Source organism: Phytophthora ramorum (assembly GCF_020800215.1).
Source record: "Phytophthora ramorum isolate Pr-102 chromosome Unknown Phyram_PR-102_s0019, whole genome shotgun sequence".
Taxonomy (NCBI): Eukaryota; Oomycota; class Peronosporomycetes; order Peronosporales; family Peronosporaceae; genus Phytophthora; species Phytophthora ramorum.
In genome coordinates, this window is record NW_027150665.1 from 556,478 (window position 1) to 571,340 (window position 14,863).

Consider the following 14,863-nt stretch of genomic DNA (forward strand, 5'->3'; position numbering starts at 1 on the left):
GAGCGGCAGCGCTTGCTTGCTCGTCATTTACATGTATGCAGGCTTCAACGCAAGGATGCCTCGATGGCGAGATACGTGTGGCGATTATGTTTATGGAGTTAGAGGATGTGGTGGCGCTGGTGGAGGAGGCGACGCGTCAGTCGGCCGCCTTGATGTGGGCGATCCGGGCACTTGTGTCTCCGGGAACCGAATGAGGTATCTCCATCGGCTGGCGATGCGTAGCTCCAAGTAGGCGAGCCCCAACACACACAGCACCGTCATGCAGGAGGCGGCGGCCACCCACTCGCCGAAGACGGCCCAGCCGAGCAGCACCACCTGCGCCAGGAACAAGGAGAGCCCCGTCCGGAAGAGGCGGTAGGCCATGATCCACTCGCGCTCGCACTTGCGTAGCCACCAGCCGTAGAAGGGCGAGACCACGTCCAGCTCCAAGGACGACAGCGCGTGCACCTCGCCCTCCAGCGTGTGCGTCACGAACCGCGTGAGTGCCAGCAGCAGCGCCGTGCACGTCAACATGCACATCAACATGACAATAAACTGCAGCAACAACCAACGTCAGTGTCTGCAATACATGTAGCGATTGAGACGCACAATGCCTCGTCACATGTCGTCCCCCACCTCTAGACAGCACACGGCGCCGTACGCCACCATCACTGGCTGACTCGTGGCGTCCGCGATCTGCACCTCCACGATCGTGGACATGGTGAAGCCAGCCAGCAGTGCCGACATCTGCGAGACGGTTACAAGCTGCCGATGGCGCGCGTCGATGATGCGCTTCTCGTTCTCGAGCTTCACCACGCGCCGCTCACGCTCCAAGTCGGCGCGCCGCCACTCGTACTCGCGCTGGATAGAGTCCTCACGCCACTGCTTCTCTTGATCGCGGTGCAACAAGTCCTCGTCTCGCCACTGCTTGGCGTTCTTGACGTCGTACGAGCCGAAGACAGCGTCCACCACAGCGCCCACCGCCGCCATGTTGAAAGCCTGGAAACCGGTCACTACATGGCCCCCCCGGTACTGTGTCTATCTACAGCATCATTGGATGAAAAGACTTATCAGGGCTAGGCGGCGAGAGGACGGTGGATAAAATATTTGCTGCTGTTTGTTTGGCTCGGAAAGCCAAACCCCAAGACTGCCGGTATCATCTCGTCCTCACCCCCAGTACGTTGCCGCGCTCGCAAGCGTGCCAACGTCCCCTCGGCCAGGCCGGGGTGTAGCGGAAAACGCCGCTCTCGCCACCATTCGGGAGTACACTGCACCACGGCGCGTCATATCGAATGCCTACAGAACTCGAAGTACGCTGCCCAAGAAACGCCGTCCGCGACTAACCCCATCAGAGAAGTCCCAGCTTCACAAGCGATACCAGAAAGGGGAGAGAATTACCCAGCTGCATCTAAGCACGGGACACGCCCGCACCACGATCGACGCCATCGTCCACTCCCAGCCCAGCCAAGACGAGTCCAAGTCAGGTAAACCCTGTCGGTGGACCCCATGCGTTTCGTGGTGGAAATGCTGAAACGAGTCTTAAGCATCGCACAAACCCAATCGCTCAAGGACATCGCAGGGATTATGGGGGTCGACCGTAGAGTATTTGGCTGCATGGAGCAGGAAACATACTACAAACTACAGCTGTAGACTACTGGTTTTCTCGCGACCAAGCTGCACCTCAGAAGCTCATCGATTTGTTCGACGGCGCAGAGACCTCAGTAGATATCGCTATGTTTATCTTGACCGCATCCTGAACTGACCGAAGCTATCATCCGTGCCCCCCAGCGTGTCACGGTTCGTGTTATCGTTGATCGGGCACAAGTCTCCGAGAAAAGTTCAGCTATGATAAAAAAAACTGATCGAAACGGGGTCAGCGTATTTCACGCAGGCCCCAAACTCATGCACTGGAAGCTAGCGATTATCGACGGAGACATATTGACTGCAATTGGAGAGTTGGAGGAATGTCGATGAATTGGGAGCAGACTGTTGTATTGCGTGGTCACGGCGCGGACGATATCTCGACGCTTCAACCTTGATGGAGCTCGCGGATCATTCATATTAACACCAACGCGTTACACTCTCGCTGAGAATAATGTGTCAAGTTCTGCAGCGCCGACAAGTCTGCCGTCGACATTAGTGCTGTCGTTGCGAACTGTGAAATGGCGCGCCTCTTCGTCGTTGTCACCGGATATCAGGTCGCTCGACCAGTCGATCGCTTCAGTTTTTTCTTCTCAGAAGGTAAATGAGACTTGCCCGCGATGCAGTCACACTTGGCGTGGTCCGGAGCTTGCTGGCTGCAGATGGCTGCAAGTCGCAGTTGGCGAAACAGCCCGTTCTGGACATGCCCAAGGGTTGAGGGCACAACCCCGTTTCCGGTTCAACTGGTGGGTGGTCAAGCTGCGATCCTCATCTCGGCCAAAATTCGGCCTGCAATGGGATGCACAGCTAGCAATTGCCAGTGGAAATCGAGACCGTACCCATTGCCCCACCAAGGTAGCGGGAGAACTTGATATACGCGTTCGGATATGTACTCGTATCTCACATGTATCCTCTGGGATCGGATTTTTTGCTGCACTTTCGGACAGCAAACGTGCCTCGCTTCACCAAAAGCCGAGCACAATCAAGTCTGGGACACACACAGATCTTCAGCTTTGCCGTTTGCGCCACAATGAACAAATGAACCCGCTCACGACCATCTCAATCCAGCTTTGCCACCTCATCCAGGCAATTGACGATATTACCGGATATATGTACTACAATGTAGTAGTTTGTATCAGCTAGGCTGCTCTATGCGAGCTCGGTGTTGCTGAGCTGCCCGGCGGCGAGATTCAACCTCACTGCAGTACCAAGAGCAGAAGGCGGGAAGTGCGTTGGCCCGATCCTTACGCTGGTGACTTGCAGGAACACCGTGTCTAATGCGAATGGCCTGACTCAACGCGGCAAGCTGGGGCACCTTCCCCGACTCTCTCGTCGAGCTCTGAAACGCGGCGCCCACGTGTTTCCGCGGCAGGACAAGTGAACGGAGGAGATTGACCCGTGACGGCCCGAAGCAAAGCGCGGCGATCGCAGCGCAGTGCGACGCAACGCGAGCCGAGGGCTATTCTCGTCGACAACCAAACGGCCGTCATCTTGCCGTCCTTGTGCGAAGGCGGGGCTCGTCTGATCGTTTTAGCAGTTGGACCGCATACAACAACCAAGTGTAGACGCGATGTGCCGCGTCTAGGGCTCGCTTGAAGTGAACTGAAGTCCCACTCTCTCGTAACCGTCTTTTGCACATGTACCCGACACACGCTCAGTCCCGAATCTGCGCAATTGGCCCCAGGTTCGCCCCAGCACGAGCATAGTAGACAACACCGCCATTCCTGGCCGATAGCAATTATGACGCACGGTCGAGTCTCGCGCGCGGTGGCGCGGCTGCTGCGGCCATTCCACCGTCACCAGAAGGAGGACGACGCGTCCGCCAAGCGCCCGCGGGGCTCCTTGACGTCCACCACTACCAGCTCGTCCACGCGCTCCACGTCCTCGTCCTCCTCGCGCAGCAGCGGCGTCTTTCGCAGCAGCGGAGGTGTCTCGGCCGCGCGCGTGTTCACGCTCAAGTGCGACAGCGACGGCATCCCGCACACCATCATGATGCCGCCCGCTTTGTTCCGGCAGCTGCGGGCGCTCTCCGAGCAGACGACAGCGTTGTTGAACGGCGAGCAGCAGCGCGTGAGTCACAAGGGACACGAACCTCCGCTCTCCAGCTCCAGGACCACACTGCGGTGGAGAGGAGACTTCAGCACCAAGACGCTGGACAAACTGGCGATCATCCTAACGGAAGACGAGTCCGACGGCTTCGCCAGCTCCATCGGACGACGGTCGGCCAAGCCCGTGCCGCTCGAGATGGCGGCCAAGGCCATGCTGCAGCTGTGGCAGTGCTGCATGCAGATTCTGGACGCGCTGGCGGACGGAGCTGCTCCGGAGCCAACGATGCGGCACACGATGGCGCACTCGAGAGACATTGCAGTTGCCGCGGCGAACGAGAAGCGGCGCCACCTGGAACAATCGGTGTTGATGCTTTTGGCCCTGGTGATCAGGAGACAGGAGTTCGACGCACTTTTGGTGGCAGTCGGGCACGGCGGATGCAAGAACCACAAGCCCACGGAGGAAGCGAGGGGCGGCATTGGCCGAATTTCGCGGCGACTGTCCCGAAACTCGCGTCGGTCGCGCGTCTCGGCGACTACGAGCGGTAACCGCGGGTCGTTGCCATCGAAACCGGCTCGTCAATCGAGAAGGAGCAAGCGAGCAGGACAAGACCGCAACGTTCGTCTCTGCGACTCCGTGCATCACTTCTTGGAGCTGCACCAGTCGACGCTGCAATATGCTTTCGAGACGGTGCACGGGCCTGTTGACTCCAGTGGAAGCAACACGGAATTCAACTCGCTCGACCCGCACCAAGAGCTGCTTGCGGCAATTGTGGCCACGAGCTACATGCGTGTACCACGACTGCGCAGCCACATGCTCGACAATCTGAGCAACCTGCTGCCGAATATCTCGATGTTGTTCCACAGCTCTCGATCCGTCTCGCTGTCGCTTATGAACTCGCGCGGTCGCGGTAGGTCTGTATTCGACGACAAGCTCCGACTCACACCATACAACTGGCATCACGGCATGTACCCGCAGTGCCAGAACCTGCTGACGACCGTGAACCGCGATGATCGATGGGCTCCTTACGCCCTGATGCTTAACCAGCTAATGAGTGATACGGATGGATGCATGTTGGTGCTCGCTCAGGTCTTTGACCAAATGACGGGTCAGCAGGTGCTGGGGCGTACCGACTGGAAGAACATCCCTGGCGCAGACGTGCTCAAGGACGCAACGCTGGAGATCACCAAGAGTATATTCCAGACAGAGCTTCAGCAGCGCGAACCAAAGTGGCAAGACGCTGCTGAGGAGCAGCTTGGCAGTGAAACCGCTTCATCCACCAGTAAAGAGTCTCAACCCTTCCGCGATTCCTTTTCACTACTGGATGGCGCTTTAGAGGAAGTCAATACGCCGACCGCCTATTTTGCGGTCCAAGTTACGTCGATGATGCACGAGAACGCAGGCTTTGTCCACGAGTATTTGATGGCTATCCTACGCTCCACCAACTACATGCTGCCGCACCACGTCGTCCTGTGTCTGCAGTACCTGGAAAAACTGTTGCTAGAGTTCCCGACGTTTTTCCTGAACGAACCTGCTGCTCCGGACTTCCTCGCGCTCTCGACCATGGATACCACAAATCCACACAGTCAACCGCAGCAGGAGCACCTGTGCGCCGACGTCGAGACGATGCGCTATGTGTTTTCATGCCTACTCGACTCGGAGCACTTCGAGATCTTGAAGGCGACTGAGCTTTTCCTGCTCAAGAACTTTATGCGTCTGTCGGTGACGCTGCAGCTGCAGCTCACCGATGTGTTTTCGACGCACCTCAAGCGGCTATTCCTGCACTGGAACCGCGACGTGCGCTACTGCTACTACCACATCCTGCTATACTTGACATACCCAGGCAACCGCCTGGTGTTGAGCGCCCAGTCCGATGAAGCGCTCATGGGTTCGGAGGCGTCTCGACTGTTTGAGATCCCAGGACTCGTGCGCAGCGGCGGTGCCGCTAGTTGGGACGCCTTCGACACTCCGCTGCAGCAGATCGTCACGCGTTTCACGCAGACAACCAAGCGCCGGTCCCGCATGCGGGTGCAGCCATCCTGGGTGGATGCTGTGCCCTGGTCCATCGTCCAGCGCTCTGTCACCGAGTACAAAACCCACGTGAAGACGTATTTTGCCTACGCGCAGCAGGTGTCGCTGCACCAGCGCGTACCCACCCCCGTTTTCTCCGTCAAGAACAGAGAGGACGCCCCCTCCCCTGCCTCCGCCGAAAGCCCTCGCGCAGCGGCAGTACTAGCCTGATGAAATAGATAGGATAGTACGGCATGTGCATCATGTCAAAACAGTGCAACCAATATTATTCGAACCTTCCAGTCAATATCAACCGAGAAGTGGCCTTTCGGTGGTCGTAGAATATCGTACTTAGCAGCCTCACATTCCAGGCCGCACATCACTTCGACGGTTACGCAGTGCTTGACGGCGACCATGTTCTTATGTCGCGCATTCTCGAGCTCCTCGGCGAGCCGTCGCGTGCTGTGCTCACTGCAAGAGCTGCGGGTTCTGGAAGGCAAAGGGTTCAAGTTCCCGCTGCATCCTCCAGCGGGGAAGGAAGCGGAGCCAATAGCAGACACCAAGTCGGCGACGAGGCCTCGTCGCCGACGAGACCTTTTGACCACTGGCTTCGTGTTCCTCAATAAGAAAACACAGCAGCCTCGTGCTTTCATTAACAGGTGAATAGGCTGACTGTAAAGTGGATAACTTGCCAGTATTGTGATGCTGGTGGTTTGGGCTGACGCGTTGTGGCCTTCGACAGGTGTCCGCATGCGATGCTGGAGCTGGACTTCGACGACAGCGATTTTTTCCGCGAAGGATTCATCCACTGCAAGGCGCACGCGGCGTTTTTTGACCCAGACACAGGAATCTGTTTGCAAGGTCCGATCTCTTCACGAAAAGCGCTGAGGGTGAGTGCGTTTGAATTGCTCTTCTGGAAAGTAGAGTTGACTAATTTATGATGACATCAGGGGTTGGATGAGCTTCGAGTGCAGATTGACGGCGACGACGTTATCTTGCTAGCCGAGCAGTCTGAGGAGAATTTCTCCTCTGTGCCTTCATACGATTGCCAGGAGCCTGAGGCCTACAAGCGGGAGAAGCAGCGAGAGCTTGCGGAGGCACTTTCAAAGCGGGTTGAGGGGTCCGAGTCGGACTTTGAAGAAATGCAGCAGCGATTGCATGAGAAGACCATGGCACGGATGAAAAAATATCAGCAGAATAATGCGGGGTCTGCTCGTAACACGAAGGGGTAGCAGGCTTATCGGACACGAGAACTCGTCAAACTGCCAGGAAGGCTTGGGATACGAACAAGGAGAACAGGTTTCGTAGCAAACTGACGAGTTCGCAAGCGTAGCTGTGTTGAAAAGAGCTGTGGGTAACTATATGCAAACCCATGATGGGGCGCCAATACGGTGATCCTGGCCGGAGGCGACACAGCATTTACGGTCTGAAGCAGCGAAACGCACGCGCTGCCGATTGTGCCTTATCAACTGAAGCGATCAATCTGGTTAGGCTGCACGCAGGATTTGAAACAGCAGCATAGATACTCGTGCGCCAAAGAAGGCAGTCGCAATCACACGAGCAGCATCAGCAGATAACCTTGAACTGGCGGCTGCTTGGGCTGAACGAGACACTCAGCTCGAAGCAGATCCGAGTGGAGCTATCGTAGCGCCACGATCCGGGCTGCGTGTCTGGGCGACACTGAAGTCGCCAAGCAGACTTACCCAAGCAGCCTGCGTGCAAGGCAACTTCAACCACTCCAAGCAATGCTACCGCGTAGGGCAAAAGACACGAGCGCAGGGCTCAGTGAACTCACGGCTGATCTGCAAACTTGGCGACGCTCATGCCGCGTGCAGCGCCCCAGAGAAGCGTGTGTGGTGATCTCGTTGATGCCGTGGACATCGCCAGCAAATTGCGGTGATTTGCGCTCGCCAAGCTACATGCGCTTACACTCGGCCTTGCTTCAACCTGCATCCGAATCAATCGCTGTGATCCCGATGACAATCACCGCCGTGGCTATAGAGCGACGGCAGGGTGTACATGTTAACACCACGGTTATACTAATAGTGGCCCACACACGGCGAGCGTTTAGCCTCGTCGCTCGAGTTGCAGTTCGCCACTTCGAGGGTGAGCCCCACGCTTTGCCTGTCACTCCGGCGCGTCGAGTGCCGGTCTTGCTCGAACGATGTGCAAATTGCACTTCAGCGGATTTGTCGCCGTATAGTAGCCATCCATTCCCGGTAATGAAAACCATATAAGCTAGTTTTACTATGTCCTGTGACAGTCCACCGGATACCGGTATACATGTCTGTACATCTTCAACTTTCATTTTTACGAAACAAACACATACGCTCCACTCACGTCCGTGGTCATTCTCGCTCTTCCCTCCTCCCGCCGAGATCCTTCAGCAGCCCAAATGGTGGCCATCGCGAACGACAAGAAGACCAGCACGGGCGGCGTCGTGGCCGCGCGTCTGCTCGGCTCCACGTGCTCGGGTCTGTGCGAGCTCATGATCTTCCACCCGGTGGACACCATCGCCAAGCGGCTCATGACCAACAAGGAACCCGCGCACGGCATCGCTGGCTTCAACAAGGTCATCTTCCGCGACGCGTACGAGCGGCCCATGTTCGCGCGCTATCGCTCGCTGTTCCCGGGCCTGGGCTTCGCAGCCGGCTACAAGGTCTCGCAGCGCATCTACAAGTTCGGCGGCCAGCCCGTGGTCAAGGACTACATGACCAAGAACCACGCGCCCTTCTTCGAGCACACGTTTGGCGAGCGCAACGCCAAGACCATGATGCACGCCTCGGCCGGCTCGCTCATCGGCATCGGCGAGATCGCGCTGCTGCCGCTCGACGTGCTCAAGATCCGCGCGCAGACCAACCCGGCTGCCATCGCCGGCAAGGGCGTGGCCCACATCTTCAAGACGGAGGGCTTCGCGCTGTACCGCGGCGCCGGCTGGACAGCTGCACGTAACGCGCCCGGCTCGTTCGCGCTGTTCGGCGGCTCGGCCCTCGCTAAGGAGTACATTTTCCAGCTCGAGGACTACAACAACGCCACCTTTTTCCAGAACTTCGTGGCCTCCATCTCGGGCGCCTCGGCCAGCATCATCGGTAAGTTTGTGACAGTTTTTTTGCGTTGGAATTTGTGCTGACGATCTTTGTGGTGGATATGCAGTGGCGCAGCCTCTTGATGTGATCAAGACGCGCATCCAGTCGCGACCGTTCGACTCGCCCGAGAGCGGCATGACGGTCGTGCGCAACCTTCTCAAGTCTGAGGGCACCGGCGCCCTGTTCAAGGGTCTGATCCCCAAGCTGTCCGTGGTGGGCCCCAAGCTCGTGTTCTCGTTTGCCGTGGCGCAGCACCTCATCGCGCACTTCGAGAAGTCCTTCAGCTCCTAAGTAGACCGTGGTCGGCGAAGCTGCACCACCACCATGTGCAGTGGTGATGCCTGAGATAGAGGGGGGGAGAGACGACTCGCCGCCGGCACGAGATCGCTGCTCGCGTCAGGAACGCTTACAGTTGTTGATCGTCGTACCGACACCTCCGTTCTGCACCAAATCTCGCGACCATTTTTAAAAAAAAATCCGTTCACATAGCGTTGTCTGCTTTACGTTTACGGTTGACTTTCATAGCAACTCTGTTGGATCTACGGCGCCGCTGGCTGCCTTCCTTATGTCGGTGCGGCATATAAACACGCTGTCCACCTTACTTCAACACGACGCTCAATACGGTGCGGGCTAGCATGAGAGTGACGCCACCTGCGGCGGAAATGATGGCGAGCAGCGCAAACGCGAGTTTCCACTTCCAAAGTCGTCGAGATTGCTGCGCGAAAGCATGCTGCGGAAAGTAGAGCTGCAGCAGCGAGGCAAGCGACTCGTCCCTTCCCATCGGACGGCCATCAGGACGCTCCACGCTTGTGATTTCCAGCAGAAACTGCGCGCGCAATCCGTAGTGGTCGGACAAATGTGTGATCGGCAACTGCGGTTGAGAGCCTTGCCGACGGCGAAGATGCGCTTGGTCACGTTCGTCGCTGTAGTACTCGGCGTCTTCAGCGAGCTCCTTCACGGTGCAGTGATCCACTGTCGTGCCTTTTTCCACGAGCGTCAAGCGGAAGCGCGGTGAAACTACAGAATCAAAATTTGAGCAGTCCTCAGTGCCCTCTCCATCACCGTTAGTACTGCTCGTGCTGGTCGAGGTGCTCAGAGCCGTAGTAGACGCGAGAGATGTCTGTTCGCCAACCCCCGGGAAGAAAAACATGTAGTCGATGCACTTGCCGTCCTTGTCGAGCGAGAGCGGGTTGGTCTTGTGCACAAGCGAGGAGTGGCCGTCGCCGTTTGTGATCGGGTGGATCTCATCGCCCAGCTTGGTAGTATCACATCGCCTCATAAGGTCAATGATCAACGGGTACCCTTTGGTGTCTGCATCGACTGCTTTCCCAGTCTCGCGTGCGATATTCAATCTCCCTTCGCGCACCACACGCTCAAAGTCTGCCACGAGCTGTTGGTACACGTTGCTCTCTTGACAACGCGTCGATATGGCTGCTCCAGTCTGCAAGTCATGCACGAGGTTATGCCGTGCATCCAGGTTGAAGTCGCCCGTGATGAGGACAGGCACTCCTGGGTCTTCACGGATCGTCCGGGCAATGAAGCGGTGCATCTCCTGCAGCTGTGCGAGACGAATACTATACTCCTTGTGATTGTCACCCGCTTGGGTGTGCGTAGTGAACACGTGCAATGAGTCCGACAAGTCGGGGGACAGCTGGATACGCGCGTACAGCACGCCCTTGGCGCAGATCCCGTCACTGCCAGAGCCCTGCGAGTACGCGAGCTGGTCGCGTTCGACGATGGGGAAGCGACTGAGGATCAGCAAGCCCCCGTCGATGAGGCGGGAGTCCAATAGGTGCGGCCATACGGAGCCGCAGTGGTAACGGAAGCCCATGGCGTAGGCCTCGCGCACGAATCGTTTGTGTCGCGGCCCCGCCTCGAACATCTCCTGGAGGATCACCACGTCGAACTTGGCCATCTTCTGGAGCAGCAGCGCCACCCGCAGATCCTTATAGTCGCCGGTCTTGAACCACTGACCGCTGTGGATACCCTCGGGTCGGCAGAAGATCTGAATAAAGTACCAATGCACCGCTTTAGGTCGATTATCAGAGACTTCGAAGAGGATTTCACACACGTACGTTCATGCTGAGCACGGCGAGCCGTTCCTGCACCTTCGCCATGGCTCTATAGTCAATGAATTAGATGGGGACGAGAGCAGATTCGTCGTATTGAGCTCTGCAGCCGTCGAGATTCGAGGCTCCGAGGTCCCTGCGACTGGCGACGAATTGAAGATTGCCGTTTCTGTAGCACCAGACTTGGCCGTTACGGTGATACAGTGTTTTGACGAGAAACGCAGAATCCAATAACCCTGCATAAGCGGTTCACGTGGCAATATTTTAGCGTGCTTTTCTCCCTGCGAATTTGCAAGAACGGTTGAATCGGATAGATATGAAGTGCAATTATTCAGATGATGCACTGTAAGTCTGCTCACGTACGTGGCGCCCGGACTCACTTGCAATCACTGCAGAGCTGCCCGCGGCATCGTCGTTGATGACAAGCACATTCAATTGTCGCTGCAATGTGGCCAGTGTGCGCTCTGCCTCTCGGACTTGAGCTTCGCGAGTCTCGGCCAGCGCGCAGTACTTGACCACGAAGGACAATTCCTGTTGCCGGGCCGTGATTTCGGCGCGCAGCTCCTTTTGACGCTGCGTGAGCTGCGCTTCCTCGAACTTAAGCTCTCCAGCCACTACATTGACTTCATACAGCTGGTCGCTCTGGTCACGGATGAAAGCTGCGAGATCCGAGTCCTCCCTGGTGTCGAACGCTTCGATCGCCTCGGGAGTGTTGAAAATCTCCGATCCTGCAGACAGAAAGGCAAATGCAGCGACGTCGCGAAAGAAAAATCGGGTGAGAAGGGAACGGGATCTGCCACTAGCACAACCAGACGCGTAACTCACCGATGGCGCTCATTTCCTGGAGCACGGCGCCGATGTGTCGCTGTCGTGCCGTTTCTTGGTTGCAGATCGCTGCTTGCTCGGCGAGGACCGCGCGGAGCACGTGCGGCTGGACGTCCTCCTCCCACGACAAGTCCAAGTTGCCATTCTCGCTGTTCGCAGGTTCCGGCTCGTCCACGTTGAAGTGCGCGGTCGTCATGACGGCTTCTGCGTCCACGCACAGCCCGATGCCATGACGCGCGCCATCCTCCCACTGGCCAATGTACTTGTCTCCGAGCACTCCGACGAAGATGCCATAGCCACCCATTGCGCCATCGTGAAACTCCCCTGAGTAGGCTGTGCCGTTGGGCTGCAGCTCTACACCCGCTCCATGTTTCTTGCCGCCCTTCATTGCACCGGAATATGTGGCCCCAAAGACCGAATGGAGGACGCCCATGCCGTCTGGAACGCCGTCTGCAACAGAGCATTGTCAGCACCTTGATCGGGCATATCAACAGCAACCAAGGACGCACAGTCATTGACTTCTCCATGGTACGTCGATCGATCGACCAGCGTCACCGTCGCCACCTTCACTATCGGAGTCACATCCTGGGCCTCACTCTCGTTGATAGGATCGCCGACGGGAGCACTGCTATCACGGCTAGCCACACTTGACCCCGGTCTGCTCCTGATGCTATGGACAGAAGCAGCAACTTCACTCGTCGTGGGCGACGCAGGCATGCTGCTGTCGGCCGGCAAGCACGTCCTTTCGCGCCTCTATCAATACATTCGTAAGTCAGTACATTCCGGCTGCACTTCAACTTGTGCGTGATGCGCCATTGACCGAGTTGCCCTTCACTTTGGAAATAAGAAACCAAAGCACCAAAAAGAAAGGCGAAGCGCGGAGATGGCGAGTTTGAAGCCTGCTCGCTCGCGATCGGGGTACGTAGTAGCGCAGCCAGATCGCTGACATGCTTGCCGAGATCCGCTATGTTGCACTGCCGTTGCTCCGGTCTGCACACGCTTCCTACGGGCTCCGATATCTCTGTCGTAACTTTAGGTGCTCCTCTTGCCTGCAGAATGGAGGAAGGCGACGCCTTCGGGTGGCAATTGTTCCACGACCAACAGCGCAATTTGGTCTACTACCTCCACAACTACACAGGAGAAGTGCGGTGGCCTCGACCGGAGACGGTGGGCTTCGTCATGCACGGGCTCAAGCCGCTGCCGGCCCACATCGGAGTCGAAGCAAGATCGGAAGCTGTCGTGAACCCGGACATTTGGAGCCCGTATTACCCGCACGTAGTCATGTTGCCCTCTGGGTTGATGCAAGTGCATCCTGGTCCTGGATCGGAGACGCAAGGCGCGACGGAGATGTGGTGTGGGTACAACCGCTTCCCGCTCGCGAGCTTCGGAGGCAACGTCGGCAATGGGGTGCATGTTAGGCAGTATCACACTTCAGAGCATGGTAAATCGGCGTTCATGTCGTCTGGACCGAGAGTTCTGCCGCCAACGTGGGAAGAATCGCGCAGCGGCTCACCGTTCTTGCCACCATATCCGGTGACGATCCTCGGACACGACGACGCGGAGGACAAGCGTCAAGCTCCAAGATTCCCACTTCAGAGACTAGACGAGCACTTTCACACACCTGAGATCAGCAGTCCGCGCAGATACAAGCAGCTTCAGAGTGGCGAGCTCGGACGCGTGCAAAACTCCATGGAGTGGTCGACGACCCCCAGCGGAAGCTCAACTTCCTCAACAAACATCCCAGCTCCCGATCGCAAGCAAACAGGTGACTGGCTGCTGCTAGTTGCTGTGCATGATCGTGTTTTTTTACAGTTTCTTCGGATGGTCTGCTTTGTTTTGTAGCGTATCCGAAAGCGCCAAACACGGAGAAAAAGGAGCACAACCGCAAAGGGTATCTCCTTCGTCAAGCGCGCAAGATGTTGAAAGATGGCAGTTCAAGTTCAGCCGCAACGACTGCAGCACCCAAACAGCGCAAGACGCAGGAGGTACCAGCAGCTCCCAAGACGACGCTCGACTTTTCTGAAAGCAAGCAAGACACCTTCCCCACATGCGGAGACTTCGAACCTATTTCCCCGCTGCACTGCTGAGCGTGGCACCACCAATTCCCACCAAGTGAGAGCGCATATATTTACTTCCGAGAAGAAGAGCACCTACAGCTCCCGTCCTCATGAGAACCACGACAGTCGTAACCGGTAACCTTTTTTGAAGTGAGACGTTGATGCGTACTTAACACGAACTTAAGCGTTCATTTGACAACAATGCTGCGAAGTGCTCTGATGGCGACGTGCGGCTCTCGGTATGACGCACAGTTGACGACCTCTGTGCGTGTTTAACGAGCTGCAACTCCATGGCGTGATGAACTGTGTATGGGTGTGGATGAAATGCAGCGTTTGCCGCTTGGCGACGGTGCAGATGCGGGAGAAAATCACGATTCCTGCCAGTAGTGGTGGGGCAGTTCGCCGTCGGCGCCTCAAGCCCAAAATGTCCAAGGACAAGTACGTTGCAATAGGAATTGCTGCTGGAGAATTGTTGCTGGAATGGAGAATTTCTGACTGTGACGCTATTGGAACAGGTTCGCAGCGCTGTCGACGGGGTTCCTGGACCGCGTGCAAACTGCGATGGAGCCGCTCCACCCGCCGATCAACGAGGAGTTCCAACTCCAGCGTGAAGGTAGTGCGTACTGCGTCATTTCTACTCTGCCCCTGGCAGTGTTGAGTGGTGCGGCGTGTTCAAACGATATTGATGGTCTGTGGTGGTGGTGGTGCTAGATGGCGAGCTTGTCATCCGTACCAACACCAAGGAGTTCGTGATTAAGGTGCTGTCTTCCAAGCAGCAGATCGAGTTTTCGTCTCCGGTGGGAAGGCTTGTGGGGGTTGAGCTGATTCGCTGTTGCTTTGCTGACGGTTTGCTGCTCGTGCTTGCAGGTTTCTGGTCTGCGCACGTACCAATGGAACGCGATCACTAAGAGATGGGAGGACGAGGTAAGTCGTCATCAAATGTTTCAGCGGTGCATTGCTATACTTACCAGTGATCGGTTGTTTAGGCCGACTCGCACGACATCGAAGGGCTTCTAACCCGCGATTTGATGCGCTTCTGCGCGGGCATTCCGCTCTTTTAGACTGCTAACGTAGAGGGAGCGGACTGCAGGCTTTACACTGATACGAAGGCAGCCTCGGCCATTAAATCCAACAACCTACCGCAGACAAA

The 14,863-nt window shown here is 56.9% G+C and overlaps 8 protein-coding genes across 8 annotated transcripts; 5 read left to right on the plus strand and 3 right to left on the minus strand.

The window, feature by feature from the left end:
- Window positions 1–90: 90 nt before the first annotated feature.
- On the minus strand, window positions 91–969 carry KRP23_13880 (uncharacterized protein; the record flags this gene model as incomplete). The annotated part of the gene is made up of 2 exons (XM_067884647.1): window positions 91–534; window positions 616–969. The coding sequence occupies 2 exons, from the start codon at window positions 967–969 to the stop codon at window positions 91–93; spliced, it is 798 nt and encodes a 265-aa protein (XP_067738036.1).
- Window positions 970–3,360: 2,391 nt separating this feature from the next.
- Window positions 3,361–5,907, plus strand: KRP23_13881 (uncharacterized protein; the record flags this gene model as incomplete). Its single annotated transcript, XM_067884648.1, has 1 exon — window positions 3,361–5,907. The coding sequence occupies one exon, from the start codon at window positions 3,361–3,363 to the stop codon at window positions 5,905–5,907; it is 2,547 nt and encodes an 848-aa protein (XP_067738037.1).
- Window positions 5,908–6,090: 183 nt separating this feature from the next.
- KRP23_13882 (uncharacterized protein) lies at window positions 6,091–6,908 on the plus strand (the record flags this gene model as incomplete). Its single annotated transcript, XM_067884649.1, has 3 exons — window positions 6,091–6,335; window positions 6,419–6,566; window positions 6,627–6,908. The coding sequence occupies 3 exons, from the start codon at window positions 6,091–6,093 to the stop codon at window positions 6,906–6,908; spliced, it is 675 nt and encodes a 224-aa protein (XP_067738038.1).
- A 1,163-nt stretch (window positions 6,909–8,071) lies between these two features.
- Window positions 8,072–9,053, plus strand: KRP23_13883 (putative mitochondrial carrier; the record flags this gene model as incomplete). The annotated part of the gene is made up of 2 exons (XM_067884650.1): window positions 8,072–8,765; window positions 8,830–9,053. The coding sequence occupies 2 exons, from the start codon at window positions 8,072–8,074 to the stop codon at window positions 9,051–9,053; spliced, it is 918 nt and encodes a 305-aa protein (XP_067738039.1).
- A 307-nt stretch (window positions 9,054–9,360) lies between these two features.
- KRP23_13884 (Sphingomyelinase) lies at window positions 9,361–10,879 on the minus strand (the record flags this gene model as incomplete). The annotated part of the gene is made up of 2 exons (XM_067884651.1): window positions 9,361–10,767; window positions 10,838–10,879. The coding sequence occupies 2 exons, from the start codon at window positions 10,877–10,879 to the stop codon at window positions 9,361–9,363; spliced, it is 1,449 nt and encodes a 482-aa protein (XP_067738040.1).
- A 279-nt stretch (window positions 10,880–11,158) lies between these two features.
- Window positions 11,159–12,373, minus strand: KRP23_13885 (Phosphatidylinositol 4-phosphate 5-kinase 3; the record flags this gene model as incomplete). Its single annotated transcript, XM_067884652.1, has 3 exons — window positions 11,159–11,559; window positions 11,657–12,106; window positions 12,166–12,373. The coding sequence occupies 3 exons, from the start codon at window positions 12,371–12,373 to the stop codon at window positions 11,159–11,161; spliced, it is 1,059 nt and encodes a 352-aa protein (XP_067738041.1).
- A 339-nt stretch (window positions 12,374–12,712) lies between these two features.
- KRP23_13886 (uncharacterized protein) lies at window positions 12,713–13,743 on the plus strand (the record flags this gene model as incomplete). The annotated part of the gene is made up of 2 exons (XM_067884653.1): window positions 12,713–13,421; window positions 13,499–13,743. 2 exons carry the CDS (start codon window positions 12,713–12,715, stop codon window positions 13,741–13,743), a joined length of 954 nt encoding a protein of 317 aa, XP_067738042.1.
- Window positions 13,744–13,914: 171 nt separating this feature from the next.
- Window positions 13,915–14,774, plus strand: KRP23_13887 (uncharacterized protein; the record flags this gene model as incomplete). Its single annotated transcript, XM_067884654.1, has 6 exons — window positions 13,915–13,952; window positions 14,044–14,151; window positions 14,229–14,326; window positions 14,425–14,510; window positions 14,581–14,637; window positions 14,700–14,774. 6 exons carry the CDS (start codon window positions 13,915–13,917, stop codon window positions 14,772–14,774), a joined length of 462 nt encoding a protein of 153 aa, XP_067738043.1.
- Between the last annotated feature and the right edge of the window lie 89 nt (window positions 14,775–14,863).